This window comes from Ambystoma mexicanum, chromosome 6p (assembly GCF_040938575.1).
Source record: "Ambystoma mexicanum isolate Mex_15411 chromosome 6p, UKY_AmexF1_1, whole genome shotgun sequence".
Classification (NCBI taxonomy): Eukaryota; Metazoa; Chordata; class Amphibia; order Caudata; family Ambystomatidae; genus Ambystoma; species Ambystoma mexicanum.
This window is the reverse complement of record NC_090935.1, coordinates 383,742,385-383,765,832: the sequence shown is the minus strand read 5'-3', so window position 1 is coordinate 383,765,832 and position 23,448 is coordinate 383,742,385. Positions and strand designations below refer to the sequence as shown.

The window sequence follows — 23,448 nt, the reverse complement described above, 5'->3', positions numbered from 1 at the left end:
GGTAGAGGGCAGTCATTGGCTGTGGTCAGTATGACGCAGAGACCAGTGACTGGTTATTACTACGAAAGACAGATCAGAAACGAAACTGATACTGGTTTTTTCTTTACCGAGGATTCCCAGCCTGACGACGGGGAATATTCATGAGCATGTGAATCCATGCCAGACCCATGCTGGCGAACAACAGTTACAGGTAAGTAACTTGTTCCTTACTTTGTCCATGACCTAGTCAACAACAGTCCCGTTGATGAAAATCTACCATCTCTTCAACGACCACTACGTCCACAATCCCTTCTTCAATGACTGACAGTATCCAGGATTGTTCTGCCTCCGAGGCCTACATCTGCTCCATTGGCGGTTATGGCACCGCTGTCTACTTCACAAGAGCCAGTGCTTGCTTCATTTCCTAGGAGTACGGGTGTGCACATGGAGATACCCCCATCTCTTTCTTCCCTACCAAGGCCAACTAAAACCAAACCACTCTTCACCTTGGTGCCAGCGAGACCTCCTATCCAGTTGATACAAGAGAGCCTGTTCTCAGGAGTTGAAGAGCCTGTGCAGGCTTTATTCTTTGAGCATGAGGAAATGGAGGAAGAACCGGACCCAATTCTTCAGGCACCCCAGCCACCAGTGGCTGTTCCCCCAGTGGATGTTCCTACAGTTCCCAGAAACCTGTTTTTAGACATTCTGTGTACCCTGCCAACTTTAGTCAGTGAATTGCAGCAGTGCCTGCCTCCTCCACCCCAAAGTGCACAGGATGTTCCAAGTAGGCAGAGTAGATGTCCTACTCCCAGGTGTCACGTGAGGCCTCTGAGTCCCGCTCCCCAATTGTATGCTGTCCCCACAGCTATGCTCAAAGACACAGATACCGGCCTACATACAGAGGCATCTCCAGACACACATACTACTATTGACAAGAATGACAAGCTGTTGCCTGCTGATGGGGAGCCAACCGACATGCCAGATAGGTCTTCCAGAGATTCACCTCCAGAAGAAATCTGCTCTTTCCATGCTCTGCTTGCGAGAGCTGTGAAGCTTTTTGATCTTGTTCCAGAGGAGCAACGAAAGGAGGGGTTCCTTTTTCAGAGGTGGGAAGCCTCCAGAAGATCGGTAGTTGCCGTCCCAATGCTTGCCGACATCTGGGAGGATGGGCTGCTGATTATGAATATTCCTTACTCGGTGCCTCCATAGACAGACCGCCTGGAGAAAAAATATAAATTTATGGATTCCGCTCCAAAATGTCTTCACACTTAGCCAGGCCCTGACTCCATGGTATCGGCTGCAGCAAGATAAAGGTCAACCAATCAGTCCTCCCCTTGCATGGTACCCCTGGACAAAGAAGGCAAGCATCTAGATGCTTTTGGGAAGCGGGTAATTACCACAGCTGCAACCGTCATTAGGTCGGCCAATTCCTTGGCCATTCCCTCCAATTACGAAAGGGAATTGTGATACAAGATGGGTCCCATCTTAGACTTCCTGCCTGATAACAAATGGGATGAGGCTCTACCTTTGCTGCACGAGTGGGAAAGCGAGTTTAGCTCATGCCATCACTGTGGCTCTTGACATTGCTAACAGAAGCTTCCACCAGATAGGTATGAGGGCAGTCCTAATGAGCCAGGGGTGGTAAAAGGCCACAAACCTTTGACCTGAGGTACAGTTGAAGGTTTTGAACATGCCTTTTGATGGGGTAGCCCTCTTTGGGGAAAGGTTGACGAGGCACTATTAGCCATCAAAACAGACACATACTACTTGGTCCCTGGGTACCTGGCAACAGAGAAAAGACTGTCGTTTCGGTCCGGAAAGGGCAGTTCTCCCGGACCTCGAGAGGTTATCAGCCTGCCTATTGTCAAACATCCCGCACCAGCTTGCAAGAGTCATACAGAGGAAGATCATAGTCATATAGAGGTACACAGGGGCAATGCAGTACTTCCACCCGCAAGCAACCCCCCACGCAAGCCAAACCAGCGTTGGGGCATGAGGCCCTACTTCAGCACCCCAGTGGGAGACTGGCTATCGAAGTTTGTTGAGCAATGGCAAAAAATCACTGACTAATGGGTACTCCACATTCTCCAGCACAGTCACATGCTAAAATTTTAAGACAAATGCCCATCCAGTCCTCCACTAATAAGGCAAGAACAACATCTGCCACTGTTCCTACAAGAGGTTCAGTCCCTGCTACCAAAAGGGGCTATGGAAGGCATTCCATCGCTCCTCCGGGGCTCTGGAGAGTACTCCAGATACTTTCTGGTAAGAAAGAAGTCTGGTAGGTGGAGACCCATCCTAGACCTCGAGGACCTCAACAATTTCCTAAAATCGCAAAAGTTCCACATGGTCACGCTTCAGCACGTGATGGAAGAATTGGAACTGGGGGATTTGCTCATTGTCCCTGCATTTGGAGGATGCATACTTTCACGTACCCATCCATCGGAAACACAGGCGTTTCCTTTGCTTCATAATGCAGGGAAAAAACTACCAATTCAAGGCCCTGCCGTTCGGACTGAAGTCTGCACCATGGGTACTCTCCAACTGCCTAGCACCAGGAGCTGCTCATCTGCGCCACTCAGGCGTCCAGGTTTACCCTTACCTGGATGACTGGCTAATCCGTGCAAGGTCTCGCCCACTAGGTCTGCAACACACCAAGCAAGCCATCCAATGCCTGACTTTGTGGGGATTCTCCATAACCTTTCCGAAGTCCTGTGTGTCATCTAAGAACGCCCTTTCTTGGGATCACAAATCAACACACGGCTGTGTCTAGCTACCCCCTCGGAGGAGAGGATCAAGGCCATACTTTACAAGGTTCAGCAGCTGTCCTCTCTCCAACAGACAATGGTTTGCTCAATCAAGTCATTACTCTGGATGTTGTCCTTGTGCATCCCTCTAGTACCTCACTGCAGACTTCGTATGATGAGACATGTCAAGGAGTTCCTCGATGTCTGGCTCCTTGACTTTGCATTGGTGGACTCGTCGACAACACCTCACGCAGGGGCACCCCCATTCGCCCACCGGCACATCAGGCCACAGTGACAACCGACACCTCCCTGGCACGTTGTGTAGCATATACTGGAAGGTTCCACACCAGTGTACTCTGGCAGCCAGAAGCGAAGATACTGCATATCAATGCGTTGGAGCTCAGAGCTGTGTTCTGGGCTCTCAAGTCCTTCCAACCCCAGCTCCATGGTAAGGTAGTTCTCTTCACAGACAACACCACTACAATGCTGTACATCAGGAAACAGGGAGGGACACGCTCTCACATCCTGTAGGCACAGACACTGGGTACTAACCCAGGGCATGTTCCTCATTCCCTTTCACCTAGCAGGGATCTACAACACTATTGCAGATTCCCTCAGCAGGGAACTGTGGTCCTACCACGAATGAGAACTCCGTCAAGATCAAGTTCTTTCTTTTCTCAAGGTGGGGTCGCCCACAGATCGACTTGCTCGCCACAGTGGCCAACTCCAAGTGTGAACAGTTTGTCAGCATGTACATTCACGGGAGGAGTCTAGGGGACGCTTGCTCCATGCCCTGGGAGCGTCGGTTCCTCTATGCATTCCTTCTAATCCTGCTTCTTCTACGAGTAATCAGTGCACTCAAACAGAGCCGATACAAGAGGATCCTCACAGCTCCGGCGTGGCCACAGCAAATTTGGTATTCCGACCTTCCACTTCTGTCAGCATCTTGCATCAGACTGCCTCCTCTTCCGGACATGCTCTCCAGAGAACGAGGGTCCGTTCTGCAACACAACCCAGCGTCTCTGAAGTTGACTGCTTGGCTCCTGCATCCCTAGAACTTGGCCACTTCTCATTGCCTTTAGAATGCATAAATTTGTTTTGCAAAGGTTAGAGCTCTGTCCACTCTCTCCTGCTATAAGCACAAGTGGAAATGTTTCACTATGTGGTGTCATTCGCAAGGCCTCGACCATCTTCAATGAAGGCTAATCAAATACTGCCATATCTTCTATCATTGGCACACGCATTCCTGAAAGTGCATATCGCGTCTATCTCACTCTATAACCGCACAGCGGGCAAGCCTTCCCTATGGTCTCATAGACTGGTTAAGGAGTTCCTCAAGGGTCTGTTTCGGACATTCCCTCTGGTGAAAGCTCCAGCTCCTCCGTGGGAGCTCAATGTAGTTTTCTCCAAGCTTATGGGCCTGCCTTTTAAGCCTCTGCATCAAGCCCATTTAAGGTCTCTCATGGAAGACTGTTTTTCTGATGCCTATTGCATCTGCCAGGTATGTGGGGGGAGTTCCAGGCTCTCTCCTGCATACCACCGTATTTCAGATTTCATCAATCCAGGTTGGGGCTGCGCACTCACCCTCATTTATACCAAAGGTTCCATCAACTTTTCACCTGAATGAGCCACTGGTCCTTCCTGAGTTCTTTGGCTCTCCCACCTCTCCGGCAGAAAGAGCATTGCATTCGCTGGACGTTGCTCGTGCTTTAAGGTTTTATGCGGCATGCATACAAAACTTCTCAACTTTTTGTAACATTTGGACATGTTGATCAAGGGAGGGCCATGTCAAAGACTTCTATTTCCATGTGGCTATCTGGCTGTGTCTCATATTGTCATCTTCTGGTCAACAGACCACTGCCAGGTAGACCAATGGAGCATTCCACCAGAGACGTAGCTTCTACTACATCGTTCCTGTCTGGTGTTCCCTTGCTCCACATCTGCAGGGCTGCTACGTGGAGGTCTACCCACACCTTCACAAAATACTACTGCATTGACAGAGATTCCAGGGAGGATCTTGAGTCGGCCAAGTGGTGTTTCGCAACATTTTTGCTTGAGGCGAGTGTTCCAGAGGTGAATTTCCATTGCTTCTTTTGAGATCTATACCGCCTCCCTTTGGTGGTTGTTATGTACTGCTATCTAATCGCATTCATGAGCATCTGAATACATGAAAGATCAAATTCTGGCGAAGGAAATAGGTTCCTTACCTGTATGAGAAACCTGAGGATATTCTCACTTCTGAAACCTTTGGATCTCCTGCACAGGTGGCCAGGGAAAGGCCATTGCTATTGCACCCCAACCCTGGGGACAGAGAAGTGAGGGAGGATCACCTTGGTGGAGGATCCTTGGGAAAAGGGAGGTGGGTGAGACATGGTATCCTCCTTTCCATAGTGACAACCAACCTCCCCCCAACCTTTATGGGCTATTATAAGCCAGATCCCCTCATTTCTCCACCATTGACACTTGATAGTACTGGAATGAAAAAGAGGCAACTAAGAGCAATGAAGACTATGCTCTTTTACCACTCTAGTACTAGGAAGAGGAAGGTGTCTGCTAGGAGTAGTGAATGTTTGGCATGTTCCTTTAATGGGAGCCAGGCAGGAATAAATAACCATTCACACCTACAGCCTATTAAGGGGCTGCAGGTGTGTAAATGGAGTCCAACCTAGTGACAGAGGCAATTGAAAGAAGGATCAGGGGGCCGATGCGCGCAACAGAGGACCGTTTAGCATGGCGTGGGGACTGGAGAGGGCCAGAAAACGTGAAGCGAGCAATGCTGGAAGGCTGCCCGTTCCTTTCTATTTAAAGTGCTCATTCCCCTGTGGTGGAGGACCACCCCAGGAGTGTCTGAGGGGCAGAAACTGGAGCTCCAGCACTAGTGGAAAAAGGCTGTGTGATCCACACTGCGGCCCAAACATCCCAAGTGACTAGTGAGTTTCTTGGGCTTGAGGAACACGTTCTCGAAAGTCTCGCAACGCTGAACTGTTCAATTAAAGCAAAACCAGCAGTTGTATTTGTCTACCATTAAACAAAAGGGAATAGCTTGCATCGGAGTGGTCACGTGTGATGTGAAGCACGTTTTCGAAGGTCTCTGCACATTGAATTATATATTTAAAGTGAAATTAACAATTATTGAACTCTATATGAAAGGAAAATCAACCCTATGCCAGAGGTTTAGTTATCAAACACCAAATTGAATTGACTTGGTTGTTAAACCGAAGCTAAAGCTTTGAAACCAAAAGGTGACAAGAACAGGCAAAGGTCCCTGCAGCCTGAAACACAGTGACAATGTCAACCTGTGGGAAAACTACAAAATCCTTTGAACTGTGCATTTGAAAACATACTAACCAAACCGTGGAAGATAAAGACACTTTGTTTTCCTTTTGGATTTGTGTTTTGGAACTTGGGGAAGTGATCCCAGAGTCCTGTTTAGAAGCCTTTCGTCTCAAGGTCATTTTTGTGCATCAGTTGGAACCTGGGGAAGGGAATCTTGAGACCTGAAGAGACTTTTTTGCATTCCAACTCTATATAAGGGGATTATGAGACTTTACTTTGTTTAACTGTTTTATTTATACTTGGGGAAGGGATCTGAAAGGAAGCTGCGAGCTGGCAGAAGCTCAGGACTTTGTGTTGAACAATATTTTCTGTTGGTTGCTGACATCCCTCCACTTTGTATAGTTATAGTTGTGAGGGCAAGCCTGGGTTTTTGAAAAGCAGTTTCCTAAGTTGAGCTCTTTTACTCAGACACCCCTTAGTTTTATTTAGGTAGGTAAATCCCACCTTAACATACGGCAAGTTAGGCCTTTTCCATCCTGACATTTAATTAATAAAAACAGATTGTTTGAATTTGAAATCTGTTGTCTGTGTCCTTCTTCATGATGCCTTCATACCTGTAACTCCTGTTCTCCAGCATTGGTATCTTTGATGGATTCACATGTGATCCTGCCTCCTACCCGTCTATGTCTCCCCTGCAACTAATCCAGAACAGGACTGGGAGACTTATCCTTGGCTTCAAGCCCAGAGACCGTATCTCTGCAGTCCTGAAATCTCTCCACTGGTTCCAGGGATCAAGTTCAAGACCCTCTGCATCGTCCTGAAGGCTTTCTAGCATTGGGGCCCACACTACATGCAACTCTTTCTGCCAAATGACGTTCTTCTAGAGCCCTTCGTTCAGCTACTTTTATCTCGTTGAGGGTCAGACGCTTCTCCAAGCAGAGAGTGGCAGCTAGATCTCTCTCCTCTGCAGCCGTCTCCCTCTGGAATTGCCTCCCTGCCCCCTCAGACTTGAGCCGGACCAGCTGAAGTTCCGGAAGCGGCTGAAGGCCTTTCTTTTCTCCTCTGCCTTCTCTCTCTCGCTTCCTTGCTAACTTACTTGTCTGCTGTGCTGACTGTTTGCTTGGTACCCTCAGTCTCACTGGGAATAGGCTCCTCCATGACCAGTCCTCCTTTCCCTTGCTCCTGGCCTTCCACACACTTAGGAGCTGTAACTGTAACCCCTCAAGCCCCCCTACCTCCTTGCACTTATCCAGAGCCGCGCTGCAGTTACTTTGTGCCATGATCGCACTTCCCCCTTTCCCCTCCCCTCCTGTGTTGCACTTGAATGATCTGAATGACACATGGCCTAGTACGATCGTTTGTCTTGTCCTCCCTTTGCCTTCCCTCCCTTTTCTTGTGGTGACTAGAAACACTTGTGTACAGGCGCGTTATAAATGCCACATATCATACTGTGTGGATAGAGCCGTGGCCACGAGCAGAGTGGTCAGATGCCACTCCTGGCTGAGGATTTCAGGGTTTGCGGCCGCCGTCCAAGCCTGACTGTTTGCCATGCCCTTCAGAGGCAACAATCTTTTTGGAGCCAATGCTGACGCCCTCCAGAAGGTCCTGTTGTCTAAAGTGACAGCGAAGCCCTTGGTGCTTGCTGTGCAACAGCTCTCAACACAGTCCATCGTGCCAAACTTCAGTGACCTGTTACCCCGCGTTTCCGTTGGTGGGGAGGCTTTCCTCGATTCGCATGAAATGGTCAAAGACTATGGCTGACGCTTGGGCCTTACAGGTCATCCGTCAGGATTATTGCCCCTCGTTTCTGCAGCAACCCCCAAGCAAAACCCCTCTGGCTACCCCCTTGTCTCTGGACCACGTCCTCCTTGAGGAGGTCATCAGCATCTGGTGGAAAGCTTGGTCGAGCTGGTTCCACGCTCGGGAGGTACTTCACCTATTTTCTGGTGCCGAAGAAGGATAGAGGTTTTGCCCCCATCCTAGATCTACGGCTGCTAAACTTATTACGGCAGGACGTTCAAGACAGTACTCTAGTCCATATCCTGCAAGCCATCCATCTGCAGAACTGGTTGGTTTTCCTGGGACTTCGAGATGCCTTCTTCCATGTGCCGATTCATCAAAGGCACAGGAAGTACCTGAGGCTTGTGGTGGACATCCACCATTACCACTTCAAGGTCCTGCCGATCGGTCTTTCTTTGGCTCCCAAGGTTTTCACCAAGCTGCTAGAGGTGGTTGTAGAGGTGGTGGTGCCTCGACTCAGGAGGGAGGGTATTCATGTCTTCTCCAACATGGGGTCTGACATGGATTCACATGCTCATGAATATTCCCCGTCGTCAGGCTGGGAATCCTCGGTAAAGAAAAAATCAGTATCAGTTTCGTTTTTGATCTGTCTTTCTTAGTAGTAACCAATCACTGGTCTCTGGGTCCTACTGCCCCCAGCCAATAACTGCCCTCAAATGGCAGCCATCCTCAGATTTTTACTGCACGTTCAAGTGTTGGGAGTCCTCGTGCGATAGCTCTCAAGCTTTTACTGCGTTTTGCGCTTTTTCAAAGAGATTTATCTAATTTTTCGGTTTAATTGAGCCTCAAGTTCCACCGTTTCTACCTCTGATCAACGGGGACCCATTTCGGATTTATCTATGCCCCTCAAGGGTGAAGTTTTCATCGAGTTACGCTTCTTGGAGGATTCCAGAAGTTTCTGAGGCCTACCTCGCGGACGAGAAGACCATGGCCCAGGAGAAGGGAAGCTCGACTCCCGGCAAACTGTTCAGGATCTGCCCGGGATGCAACCTACAAAATGTGTTTAAGGAGGACGAGCATTCGAAATGCCTTTACTGCCTCCACGAGGACAAAACGCACGTGGAGGACTGTGCGTTTTGCATGAACATGTCGGATCTGACTATGAGCGATTGTCGGACCAGTTTCTCCAACTGGCTGGAAGGCAAGAGCCCAGCAGGTGAGAAGTAGAAGAAGTCTGAGCGGGCTTCTAAGTCCTGTGAGGGCGCCCCGGCGACGGGGGCCCAACAGAAGGCAAAGCACAGCGAGTCCGCGGGCACCAGGAGCGCCGAACGGTCGGGCTCAGCGGCTGCCAGGCAGGGCACACCTTCACCGACGCCATCAACCACGAGCCAAAACTCTGGCTCCGTGAAGAGAAAATCTGAGAACCCGGCTAAGCTTCTGGAGAGGCCCCGGTCGATCTCGAAGGGGGAAGCGAGGCGGTGACCCTCCCCCTAAGGTGAAAGCCTCAAGCGTGTCCAAGGTGTTGAAGGCCTTGATTCACCTGGCTAAGGCCTCTATCGAGGGAGTTGCTGCGGCCCTGGTGAAGCCTGTGGAGGCTTTCCCAGTGGAGGCGACCTTGGGGCCCAGAGTTTCCCTGTCTCCACGGAGGGAATCCTCTTTTAAGCCCATCGAAAAGACCCCCGTGAAGAACCCGGTGGAAAAAGAGGGGGGGGGCGCGGTGGCCATTACGGACACGGACACACCCTCCGAGGAGGAACTGACCGAGAATTTGGAAGGGGCCCGGTCCCACGGGAGGAATCCCGACGAGGGGGGCGATGCGAGCGAGGGTGGCAACGACAACGAGGTTTCCTGTGGATGAGGAGCAACCGTTGTGCCCGTCATGCCCGTCGCAGCCTGAGCCGCAGGACAATTCGGCAGCCATTTTGATGGCAATTCAAGCCTTATGCACGGAGATAAGGACGAGACTGCCCCTACCCCCGACGGACGACCCGGCTGAACCGGGTCCGTCGGGAAGCCCTCCAAACAAGAGGAGGAGAATTCATCCAGTGCCCCTTCAGCCCTCACGGCCTTCTCAGCCTTTGTCGCCTTCCCCGATCCCGATGGACAACACGGGAACAGACACGACAGGGACGGATGGCGACGGCGGGACTGACCTTCCGTCTCCGATCCCTCGGGCGTCCCCGCCCAACGAGATTGGCTCCTTCCACGCCATGATTGCCAGGGCATCCGAGCTTTTTCAGCTTTGCCCCGAAGAAAAGAAGGAAGGCTTCCTCTACATCGCGAGGCCAAGAAAAAAGCATGGGGGGGGGGGGTCGGCTTCAACTTCCCCACCGGACGGTGAGGGAAAGAAGCTGGACGCAATGGGATGATGAGTCATCTCGTCGGCAGCGACGACGATTAAGGCGGCCAACGCCCTAGCGATTGTGGCCCGATACAACAGGGAATTGTGGTACAAGATCGCCCCCCCTGTTGGACTTCCTCCTGACAAGGGGGCAGAGGCCCTGACGATCCTACAGGAGGGTGAGGTGGCGTCAGACCAGAGCATAACTGTGGCCACGGACATTGCCGACACCGGTTTCTGCCAGTTGGGCAACAGCATTTGCCTTCGACGGTGGGGGTGGTTCAAGGCGACGGATTTCCGCCAGGACATGCAAGCCAAGGTTTTGGACATGCCTTTCGACGGGAACAATCTGTTTGGAAAGACGTAGATGAATCGCTGCAAGCCATCAAGGCCGACACGGAGACGGCTCGGGCCTTGGGAGTTCTGCAGCAACGGCTGCTGCCCTTTCGGAACTCCGGAGGCAAGCAAGGTGCCTCCAAAGGATTCGGCGGTGGCTCCTCGACCTACCGTCAAGCGACCCGTTCCTCATTGCAAGAATCCTACCGGGGACGAGGCAAGTCGGGTGGATCTCGCCAAGGAGGCAAAGGAGGCAAGGCTGCTTCCAAACAAGACTGAACCGGCCGTTGCGTCGGGCCCCCACCAAAGCACCCTAATGGGAGGCCGGCTGGAGAAGTTCGTCAGTGTGCGGGAGACCATCTCCACTGACCGTTGGGTGCTGGATCCCCTGGCACACAGGCACACTCTGTAATTCCTAAAGAAGTGCCCCCGAATTCCTCCAGTGGCCAGGAAGGAAAACCACGTCCCTCAACTGCTGTTAGAGGTAAGGGCGATGCTCAAGAAAGGAGCCATCAAGCTCGTCCCAAAGACGCTCCGGGTCTCCGGAGTATGCTCAAGATACTTCCTCGTCCGGAAGAAGACAGGAGATTGGTGTCCCATCCTGGACCTGCCTCGGCTAAACAAATACATCAAGGCACAGAAGTTCCGGATGGTCACCCTCCAGCACGTGCTGGGCTAGCTGGAGGAAGGGGACTTCCTATCGTTGTTGGATTTGGAGGATGCGTACTTTCACATCCCCATCCTAAAAGGTCACCAAAGGTTTCTCAGGTTCGTAGTCCAGGGACGGCACTACCAGTTCAAGGAGCTCCCGTTTGGATTGAAGTCTGCGCCCAGTGTGTTCACCAAGTGCCTAGCACCAGTGGCTGCGCCTGCAGGGGATCCACGTCTACCCCTACCTGGACAACCTGCCCATCTGAGCAGGGACAAGGGAACTTGGCGTGGAACACACAGCGAAGACAGTCCAGCTGCTCACGGACCTGGGATTCTCCATCAACTTCCCCAAATCCCACCTCTTTCCGTCGCATGTCGCACTGTTTCTGGGAGCCAAGCTCGATACAGTGGCGCGATTGTATCCGAGATGCCACAGGAGAACGGGATCCACAACGAATCTGGGACCACTGACGAATCTGGATGCTCTTCGTCATCACAGTTCCTTTGGTGCCTTGGCAGGCAAAGTGGTGGAGTTTCTTGGTTTTACTCGACGGGACCCCTGAAGGATGGACCCCCTTTGCAAGAAGTAGTCACTGGGATGCCAAGGCCAAGAGAAGATTAGGAACCAGACTGTGTCAGAAAGGCGGCACTTTTCAGTCTTTGCGGTGCTCTCCGTTAGCAGGTCGTTACTGTGGCGGTGGATCTCCCACGAAGGTGAAACTTGCTGTGGACTCCGAAAAGGCCTGGCTGAAGTAGATAAGAACCCTGGGTTTTAGGATTTCAGGGTTTACCGATTTACGATTCTGAGTGCTGCAGCCACAGCACATACCTCTGGATGGCTTCTGCTGACCTTGCATCACAAGGCTGGCCGCTCTGAACAACATCTTCGGCTTTTTGGTGGCGGGAAACCCACCGGCGGACCTTCCTCTGCACACAGCGAACTGGGATCTTGGCCGGGAAAAAGTGGTCTGATGTGTCAGGAATGTCCCTTGAAAGATACTTTGTTCAGGTGGAGCTTTGCAGCTCCGGGTGTCAAGCAGCACTATGCCAGGGTACCCCTTCTGGGCGGTAGACAGTAATCTGGCTTCTAGCGATAACGAACACTCCTCCGTACCCTGTGCGACACAACTGGACGACTTTGCCTCAAGATGTCCAAACACTCCTCTTCTGGACTCATGAAGACCCACTCTGCAGATGGCAGGCACACAGGACTGGCTTCCAGGGTACGTCAGGAGAAGCAGGTGCACAATGGTCCCTCGTAGCTCAGGAAGAAGTCTACTATCCAGATCCTCTCTTGATTCCATCTATGGGACAGCTCAGGCGTCTTCGGATTCCTTGAAGAAATCCAGCTGCAGACTGCTTCCTCTGACTGGACCCAGGATTCAAGCTTCAGGTTTCAGCTTCAGAACAAATTGGTGAGTGAGAGGTCCCCAATTATACACATCGGTTCCCCATTCACTCAGGTTGAGCCAGGCTCAGACAGCCAATCATTCACGATTGCATTCATGCAGTCAGGCAGCCAATCGGGCTCAACGTCATTCAGGCCATCCACTCCACCCAGACACCCATAACACAGAATGTGGATTGGATTAAGCACCCAGCCATTCAGCACACTACACTCCTTTCACTCCTGTTTCATTCAGGGTTGGCCCGGGCATTGTGTGTCACACACCAAAACTGACACCCACAGCACAGAATGTGAGTTGACTTCAGACTCCATTCATACAGGTCTCATCTCAAGGGTGTACCCACAACATACAGCCCCTAGGAAGGCTCCAGTCAGTCTGACAGGAGGTAGCCCTAGAGCCACAAATAGTCTTTCCACCCAACAGCCAGTCAGGAAGAAAGGGACAGAGTCTCGGCTTTCCAGGACTTTGGGAAACAAGGTGTAAAGGCAATAGAAGCCAAGAGGCTACAGTGGCCATGTTGCCTTTTTTCAGGAATCCATTGATTCCAATTTCCGAGAATGGGTGTCCCACAAATGGAGGATACTTAGAGCCACTACCAAGTCAGCATTCAGCTGCCACCAGCCCATACCGTGCTCTTAGGGCAACGCACAGGTGTCCAAATACACACAAGGGGTGCAAGGGTGTAGATGTTGTTCACCAAAAGGAAAACATGAAGAGTTGCACTTCGAGGTCCAGGCTGGACCTCGGTGGCAGAAAACATAAGGACAACACACAGAGAAGTGGTAGGACAAGGACTAGGAGGCCCTATTCCCCCAAAAGGCATTTTCAGCATCACACTTTTCGCGCTCTGAAACACTTGTGTACGAGCACGACACATATAAAATATCATATACATATGGTTTTAGCCCCTTCATTCATGTTCTATCAGGCAGCTCATCCTCAAGGTGATTTTTCTGGTTGCCATCACTTCCCCGAGACATGTGAATGATCTCTATGCGTTATCTGCTAAACCTCCCTACATGGGTGTTCTCCAAGGAGAAAGTGACTTTGAGAGTGAGGCCTTCTTTTCTTCCAAAGGTGGTCTTGGATTTTCCTCTCTCACAAGATCTATCTTCCTGCGTTATTTCCTCCGCCTCATCCTTCTAAGGCAGAGAAGTGATTCCAACGGCTGGATCCGCTACGGTACGGTACGGGCCCTCCGCTACTATGTCTTTTGGGTATCGGGTAATAATATCGCCATATATATGGTCGCCGTAAATAATATCGCTGTGAAAATGTTGTAGCGATATTATTTGGGTGACCATATATATGGGGACAGGGGCAAAAAAAAAAAGAAAAAAGAAAAAATAAAAGTTTGGGGGTTGCGGGGGTGTCCCCCGCATGTTCCATGCAATAATGTCGCCACAAAAAACTGCACTTTTTCGGCGATATTTTTGCATGGCGAGATTTTTGTGGCGACATTATTACATGGAACCGTCTTTTGGATGAGAGAGGCTAGGAAAGATGGCCAGCTTTTCAATTGTTGCACTCCTGCTGGCAGGGCTGTGACCAAACAGACCCTGTCAAGGTGGATCATTCTCTGCATCTCGGAATTCTACGATCTGGCTGGGGAAGGATGTAACTGAGGGACTCGGAGCCCATTCTACCAGAGGGGTGGCTGCCATCTCTGCCCTGCAGAGGGGAGTCCCTGTCCTGGACATCTACCAGGCGGCAACATGGGCGACTCTACAAACATTTGCTAAGCATTACTGCCTGTATTCCCTTTTGGGACTGGATGCTAGCTTTGGCAGGTTGGTCCTCCAGAGTTTTCTGGTCTAGGTGGTTCTCCTCCCTCCTCCAGATTCTCATCCTGCTTTGGGAGTTTATCATTGATGAGGAATACGTGGGAGGAAGGAATCCAATAGATAATCAGTAATGTTCTTTCTGATAGATGTTCCTCCCACAAATTCCTCATCACCACCTTCCCTACATGCCCCAAGTACACCATCAGTTCCTCTGTCCCTCAGCGTCAGAGTGCAAAGGGAAAAGGGTGGAACTGAGATCACAGGCATAAGCCTCTATATATACTGGCACCAACATACTTTCCGGCACATATAGGTGCTGATCAGTGTCACAACAGCGCACTGGTCCCTTTGGCATCGCTGGTGCAGAGGCCACAGAACACTGCATTTTGTGCGAGGTATCCTACGTACGTGTGTTCCACTACGTCTTAGCTCCGGCAACGGTCTAGCTTATTTTCAAGATGGCCGCCGGCCCTCCGAAGTTCCTCATTACCGGCAAGTGCACAACACATGTTGCATTGCAACACTGTTCGCTCCTTCAGCTTTGGTAAGATGCTAGTTGCTTAGCCATTTCTATCCCTTGCCTGCGCTTCCCTGCAAGCGCTTCCTCTGGTGCTTTCTCTCCCTCATTGACTCTCCCGCTTGGTTCTCTGCCTAGCACTGCTCTCCCCATTCTGTGCGGCTGACTTCTCGCATCTGTTCTGTTCTCCCTGCTTCCGCTTGGTTCCCCCCTGTTCCTGCTCGCTTGGGGATTCTCCTCACTTAATTGCTGCCCTAGGTTTCACCTCATTCCATTGCTGCCCTGGATTTCACCTTGCTTAATTACTGTCCTGGATTTCTGCCAGATCCAATACCTATTACCTGCGCTAGCCTCTAGATCCGTCTGCCTTCTATTTCTTCAAGAGCGTTCAGTGAAGAAATACTGAATGACTTACAACCAACGGATCTCCTTTTTGCTACACGCTGCGAATCAACAGATATCCTTGTTGCTACGATCTGCACAGCCACACTGAACTGCCTCCCTTCTGGTATTGCACTTCAGTCCAAGCTACCTGAACTCCTTGTTAGGTAGAATCTCTGTAAAGGCTAATTTCCCAAACCTAGTGAGTTCCCCAGCAGCTTTGCTGGATTTTTTGGGGTTTATTTTTTTCTCCTGCTAAGAGTGAGACTCTTTTTCTCCCACTCTTAGGCATGATTTGAGAATGTCCTTTGACTTTGTAATGTGTTTTATGGGCTATGGGGTCTTTTACCTCATAGGGTTTCATGTGTTTTTGGTATGTGTGTTACACAGCACCCTCAGTGCAGTAACACAGGGGTGTCATAGTGACCCCCAAACATAGACTCCATACCCTGGGACTGACTACTGTCTCCCAGGGCATGTAAAGTCCCCATTGGCTTTACTAGTCTCAAATTGTGAACAGAACCAGTACAAACCATCATATTGTGGAAGTACTGGTAGGGGTAATTAGATTGCCGCTGGGTCTTTTTCCCAAGGGGGCACTGTCCAGTCCCCCCTTGGCGAGTTTCTGGCTGGTGGCAGTGGATACCACATGAAATATTCCACCGGTATATATCCTATGGGATTTTCCCATTCATTTTAAACGCACCACTTTTTTTGTGCAATGTTAAAGATACCCCCGGGTTATTTATTTAAAATTTATTCCCCGGTTGGGTCTTTTTGCCAGGACTCGGTTTTAAAATGGCGTTTGTGTTCGCCTCTGTAACTCCAACCCAAGTCGAGCCCTTTGTTCCACTTTTGGCAGGCTTCTACACAGAAGCCTCCAAAAGTGGTGCCACTCTGTCTGGGTCTACAGGATGTGTGGGAGGGGGGAATAGGCACCCTGGACCGAGTTGCCTCGGCAACTCAAGTCGCACTCTTGTGTGATTGGCCCAGTGGTGAGCCGCTCGGCTCACCACTTAGCATGTTTGAGTGACAGCTAGGACTGATGAATGGGGGGTTTCTGCATTAAAGCAGGGCTTTAGGACCTGGAACTTCAGAAGTCGCCACAGGAGCTAAAGAATCCGAAGAGGGAGAAGCTGCGCCGACCTGCAACAACGACACCACCGGTGGAGCCCTGTTGAACCGACTCACCACTTCCCAACGACAAAGAAGATCTTCTTCCAGGAGAGTCTTCTTCCTTTGAGCTGGTGGGGTTCACCAGTTCGCCCTCTTTTCGCCTTCCTGGATCATCTTGTGGTCGAATCGCCCGTGCCAAGTACCCCGGCGGCCGGATAGCCACGCTTCACCACTACCGCGAATAAAAGGGTAGTACCTTTTAATCGGGAAACTCCGTGGCTGGTTTCTTCCCTGGCAGTGCAATGACCTCCAGCTTTCCTCCATGTAGAGATCTTCTCTTCCCCTGGACGAAGCACCGGTTTGCACCCGCTGCCAGGAACAACTGCCCCCGCTGGAGCTTTCTCACCATTTCAGGGACTGTCCCGCCTGGTCTCCCTTGCAACAGACTGTTCAAGGTGTCCCGTAAATCCTTGACTCTCTATCCTGGGGTCACCAGGGGACCTATTAACTAACTTTTCTGCACTGATCTAACTCCTTTTTGAACTATCTGCAAAGACTTTTAAAGTGTACTTCAACTGTTTAATCTTGGGCACATTCCGCCTTGCTCTCTCCAAGAGTTGGCCTGGTCTATGAACTTTTTGCTCTACAGTAGATCCTACCTTTCTTGAATTGCTGTGGTTCTTTAAAAGTGTTGGTATTGTGTGCTTTACTATTTCTGCCTTTTCTCTCCCTTTTGAAATAATTATTGGAGTGCCATCTTGGTTATGCGCTCACCTCTGTGTTGATAATAAGTGGTGTTCTTTTCCTAAGACTTGTCGAATAATTAATCAGGGAGGTGTATATATTTCTAATGACTGTGTTTGAACTTGCTTGACATATTAGTGCCAGTGTGTTTTTAAATAAATAATTATTTACTTTTATACCAAAGCTCTGGTCAGTGTTTGCTTGTGCTACTGTATTTGTGTACCTAATGTGTTTACTCTATATACTGCCTAACTCTTCTTGAGAGAAGTCTGACTGCTCAGCCACAGCTACCAGGTAAATCTGTTACCACTTGAGTTTACTGCCAACACCTGTAGTCTTAAACTTTTTGCAGTGGTCCCTAAGGGAACTGCACAGGTTTCTGCCTAACACTCCTTCCTGTACAACTTTGCTACATTGAGGGTTTTTGTGCCTTTTTGGCTTTTCCCTCGGAAACTGTGGGCACTTCCTGCCAGGTCGCCACAGTGGTCCGGTGAGGATAGGCCCTACTTCTTCTAAGATCGGCTTTGTGATAAGACAAAGACCAAGGCAAAGAAGGGAAAGGCCAAGACATCTCGCAAGGGCTCAGAATCTTCAGATTCAGGTGAGATCGGTGAGAAGCAGAGCCAACGCAGAGCCGCACTGCACCCCTTGACTGAGGAAATGTTTCTGAAAAGCAGTTTCACTGTGGATAGGATTATTATAGATGAGGAATCTGTGGGAGGAACATCCGCCCGAAATAGCACTACCAGAGATGAATGTGAGTGCTCAGCTGTGAATGGGGGAGGGTGCGGAGCCCTGCTATATAGTGTGGCATGAGATATGGGACAAATTGGAACTAAACCCAGACTTGCGTCCCCTTTGAAAGGGACTGGTGGTTGTAGACGTTGAAGGTCCTGGCGGGTACATGGTGAAGCGGGAAGGGTGCGGCCAAGCTGTAGGGAGGGTGGGTGGGAACGAGGGACAGTAGTATATCAGAAATATATTGTCCTGGGATGTTGTCATTACTGATTGAGGGTACGGCAGGGGGGCGAAGGGGGTTGTAGCAAAGTATTCATCATGTATGACAAGTGTATGTTTGATTTTTGGGAAAGTCTATAAAAGTATCTTTTAAAAAAAAAAAAAAGAGACAATTAACAAGAGTTAAGTAATTTATTCTTCTCGTCCACTTTCATACCTCAAATTCCTCTGGATAAACCTTTAGGACACTTTCCCAAAGATGATGAATCTGTGGGAGGAATGTATTCATTAGAAGAGCAAGTTAATTCTGTTAATGCTTTTTTACTTCATGCCCACCTGCCTATCCCTCACATCTGTTTATGAATGCTTTCGAATTGGAACTTTTCAAATTCTTTTTATGAAAATTCACATGCTGCAGTTCTGCCCTTCCTTTAGTAGACCCAGGCAGAACTGGACAAACTGCTGCTGGCAACTCGGAGTATGTGTATGTGTGATATCATTTCCAGCATGAGACAAAGCCAAGATCAAGCTCTGAGACAACACACCCACCACATGGTGGTTAGATTAAAAATACCGAGTGCATATATTCAGAAGACGAGGAATGTGTGGGACAAATTAAATTATCAATGAGAGAGACCATAACCCAACGTAAGTAACTTGTTCATCTAAGTAACTGAGGGTCTCAGGTTGGAATTTGTGCTGTGCCTTGACATCATTGACAAAACAGGATACAAGAATGATTTGTACTGCACTGTTAATAAACTTGATTAAAAATGGCGGCCTTGCTATGCGGCTGAGGTACTGTTTTTGTAATTATTTGGTTGTTGCTTAGACAGTTTTATGCATACATAGAATGTCTTTTGTGCATATGCATGAAACTTACATTTTGATTTCATTTGTTTTTTTAGATGCATGATGAAGCAGATACTGTCCTTGCAGCTCCCCCAAAGCAACCAAAAAATGAACCTCCTGCTGAATCCTGACAGTAGTTTTATAGTACTTATAGTACTTATGGAACTTGAATAACTATTCAGTTAACTTCTGATTAACTGGGCCGTGAACACAGGAGCACCTTCTGCCAGTCGATTCCTAATAATTACTGGTACATGCACACTGAACTGAAGAACATAGTCTTCATTTTTTTTACATGAACAATGAACAAAAGTAATATGGTCGCCGCAATGGAACATTTTTGGGATATTGCTATGGATTTTGAAAAGATTATGGAAAATAGTTACCAATGTATGCCAAGAGCCAAGCACTGAACACCTACATTTTTTTATTATTAATAATCTAGGAATGTTTGTCCAGGACAATTCTCAGACGGGCTCCGCTCTGGGAAGATTCTAAATTCTCTGCAGGATTAAGAGAAGAATGCAATGCTTGCAGACTTTAAAGCGTCGAGAATCACTTCCACATGTCATATTTCTGACAAAGGCATGAGCCAAGAGCACCTGCTCTATGGAGTGAGCATGGGCCTCTTTTTTTTTTCCCTCAATATTTATAACACTACATGGATGTGATGGTTGACGGGCGGAATAACCTCAACAAGGAAGGAATGCTTCTGTCCTGTTTCAAGTTGCAGCAGTTTTCAGAACATGTCCCGTTGAAGTTGGTTTTGCGCATTTTCACCAGTTATTCATTTAAATCAGAGTACATTATGGAACCTTACTTGAACAATTATGATTTCGTTTTTAGAAACCTTCTCTGATGACAAAAGGACAGTAGTGAATTATTACAGTGTAACCAAGGCCCGGATTGGTTGCATGAACATCTAGACCTTTATGCAGATGCCTCTGTTCATTTTGTTTTTGTCTGTATCAAATGTGATCATTTAAGAAGCATGATGACTTGTCAGAAGGGACAGTGAAGCAAGAACCATAAACAATTTGAATGATCATTGCCATGCCTTTTAACCATAAATTAAGAGGTATTTTGCACATTCCATCGTTAATTAGAAATATTCTAAAATGTTTCTTTAGCTTTAATTTATAATTTTATATGAATAATACACAGTTTGCTATAAATACTAGTGAAGACCTTGCACCCAATTTTGGTATATTAATCATTGTTTAAACAGTTTGTTGGTCTTTGTAAGATTATCAGAAATTAAACATGAATAGAACAATTAAGCTATCAATACAAACAAGACACAGTTAACCACATACACGGGGTGACACTGGTATCCCACCTTATTTCTGCATCTTTTTCCGAACTGTTGCATGCCACAACACAACGAATAAACAGATCAGTGAAAAGTCCTTGTGGGAATTGTGGGTATTGACGGCACTACAAACGATCTCTGGCCAAGTTCTTTGAATGGGTTCATTGTTAGTTTGCTAGATTTAAAGAACTGTTGTTTTATTTCACTATGTATAATGCTATATTTCTGAGGATTTAGTCAACATTACAAAAGGAAATATGTTAATATTTGTATATATTTGGCATGGATACTTTTGTTAAAATATCTGCGCTTGATAGGATTATCCAGTTGTATGGTACTGTATATATGTGTATGTGTGTATCTGTGTGTATATATTAACACACACCTACATATATGTGTACATATGTACATATAAATATATTTAGATATATATCAAGGTTTAGATATATCTCTAATATAGCACTTTAAGGAGTTAAATAGATGTTGTTTAGTAAATGATTGGCTTGGCTGGGCTTTACAATTGTTGTAAAAAACAAGTCAATTAGTTAATTGTTCTTTACAAGTACTGTCAAATACATGTATGTAACTCCTTGAAGTGATGTATATTTTTTTTCAAATGTGGAGTATTTGGTGCACATAGATGGGCTGGGCCAAATGATTAAGAAAGAACTTAAGTTTATTTAAAGTAGCTGCATACTTTTAATGTCGTCAAGACAACATTGAAATATTGTTAAAAAATATTTATGTATGAAATGTATAGTTACTCCACATAATTTAAATATATAAAAAATATGAAATCACTCAGCGTTATACGTGTGTTTTTTTTGTTGTTGTTCCAGGCGGAATAGATTCAATGGTGAAGATGGCACATCAGAAATGCAACACAGAATTGCACTGATAAGGAATTACATTTCAATTAATTGCATTCTCCCACAGATTCCTCATCTTGATTGATGGCTATTTAGCGTCAGTTGCTTGGAAACTTTTTCGACAGTGGCGTAGTACCGCTCGATGTAGACTCTCCCCTCGTATTCGGCCGTGCCATTCCTCAATCAGATGTGGCGTCAAGCAGCGTATAAAGATGTAGTATGCCCCCACACCTCAGTTCCTTTTTTCAGCACGCTGTTCGGGTCATGCTCGATTCTAGAATTCGATACTGCGCCAGTATGTCGGGGCCTAAACCGTCTGGGTTTAAATGCTGCAAGGACTGGAACTCTGCAATGTGGTACTTGCTTGGCGGTGAACACGAATATCGGTAAAAGAATGCTCAACTAATCTGGCATTTGGCAGACTGCTGTCTAAGTCCCCGGAGAAATCATTTTAAAGATCATTGGATCACGATACTGAGCGGCCGACTCCCGGGAATCATTGAGAGGGACGTCGGCATACGAAATCAAAAAAACGTTTGCACTCATAGCGCATCTCACCTATCCTCACTGTCATTCTTGCACAAGAAAAACTGCAGAGGCGATTCCAACTTGTCGGACAAAAGCTGTAAGTCGTACCCTAGGGTGTGTCTACGGAGGAGTGGCAGGATTTTAAAATCCACATGCTTAAAGTCTTGAGAAGGCCTCAGCTGGTACGGCTTTCGCCTCGATGCTGCAGGTCGACACGGCTCCAAACGTGTTCGGTCCATCTGACATAAAGGCCGGCAAAGTGGGTTTGAAGCCTTCGAGAAACCTGCTCCTGCGCTGAAACCGCTGGCTTCTGCCTTGGGCCAAGAAGCCCCTTGACTAGGCCTCAAGAACGTTGTTTATGCCGGACACTTGGTCTGTGTACTTCGATTCACTGTGGCTGATTTTCGATGAGGAGGGTGACATAATATCATTTGGGATTGAGCCAATAGGAAGTGTGGCCTTGTATCCATTGCCTCATTTTAAGGTGGACCAAGCTGGATTCATTCAACTGGCGGAGGTGCTCCATGATGCCAGTGGTCTGGGCACATCTCCGGTAGTGGAATTCCAACAATTGAGCCCATAGGCGCACCCGAATGCGCAATACTGCAAGTCAGTCGAGAATGTCATCGTGGCCTTGGGGCTCGGTGCTCCATCAAATCCAGTGTCGCGGTACGACCTCACCAACATCCTTGACCGTGGCCCGCAAACGGATCATGCTTTGCTGTTCAATGTAGCTATAGTAAACCCGGTCATCGCCTTGTGGCAGCGCCTGTGCTCGATACCGGCAGTCGACAAGCAGCTTACGAAAAAGTGTAAACCGCCAAGAGGCAGCATCCCAATTTTTGATGTCCAGGTCGAAGCCGAAGGGGTTAATGATGCAAGCCATGATGGTTATGTCTAGGGCATCAGCCATTGAACCTCCCCACCAACAGTCGAAAAAGGTTGCCGCTTTAGCGAAAAAAAGGTCTTTGCCTCAGGGTACATGGCCCTTAAGGCTACCAATGCTTCTTGTGCCTTCTCCAAATTTTCCCACATATTTTCGGGGGCAGCTGATAACCCCCCAGAGAGGGAGGTAAGAGCTGGCTTCCTAGATATAGTGGCTGATGGCAAGGACTTGGCCTATCGGACACCACAAGCAGGGGTGGATGCTGCTGGCTTTATGGGTTGTGCTATGGGCACTTTGACAGTGTTACACAGGTCAGCATATTTGAGGGGCTCAGGGTTTTCCACGAATGTCCAAGCGAAATTGCTGATCCTAGCCTTCGATGGCGAGCAGCTTTTTGGCCTCAAAGCCAACGAGTCCCTAGAAAAGTTTTAGAATTTAAAGCTCACAGTTAAGTCGCTGGGTCTAGCTGTGCAACAACCGCAGCAGCAGAATTTGACCTTTGGGTCCATAGGGACCGGGGATACAGGAGGTATTCCATGTTCCACAGAAGGGAGCAAGCACCCAAGGCCACCCAGGGGCCACGCAGGTGCCCACGGCCTGCTACAGGTAGAAAGGGGCGAGACAGTTGATGGCTGCAGTAGCGTCAACTTCCATGGCACCTCAGAACCCTCTTTGAGATCTCATATTTCACCAGTTGGATGGAGAGTCTCCGGATTCTTAGGGAAATGGAAAGAAATTACCTCTGATGCCTGTGTCCTTCAGCTGGTCAAGTGGGGCTACTGCCTCCTGTTTTTGAGACCACCTTCGGACAAACCTACCCTTCTCCCTCGAGAGCCGGAATGGGAACTACAGAAAGAGCTGCAAGCCCTTCTTTTAACGGGAGCAGTAGAGTCACTTCCAGCTGAGGAAGTGGGCTCTGGCTGGTACTTCCAGTACTTTCTGGTTCCCAAGAAAGGGGGTGGCCTCCATCCAATTCTGGACCGCAGAGATTTGAACACGTTCCTGCATATGGACAATTTCAGG

At 48.5% G+C, this 23,448-nt stretch overlaps 1 protein-coding gene across 2 annotated transcripts in view; it reads left to right on the top strand.

The window, feature by feature from the left end:
• RICTOR (RPTOR independent companion of MTOR complex 2) overlaps positions 1–20,942 on the top strand; it is a 1,615,046-nt gene extending 1,594,104 nt beyond the window's left edge. For both annotated transcript variants that reach the window (XM_069627164.1, XM_069627163.1), the window contains one exon: positions 18,887–20,942. In XM_069627164.1, coding sequence (XP_069483265.1) covers positions 18,887–18,961 — 75 coding nt within the window. In that variant the 3' untranslated portion in view covers positions 18,962–20,942. The remainder of the gene's footprint in view (positions 1–18,886) is intronic.
• The last annotated feature ends 2,506 nt before the right edge of the window (positions 20,943–23,448 follow it).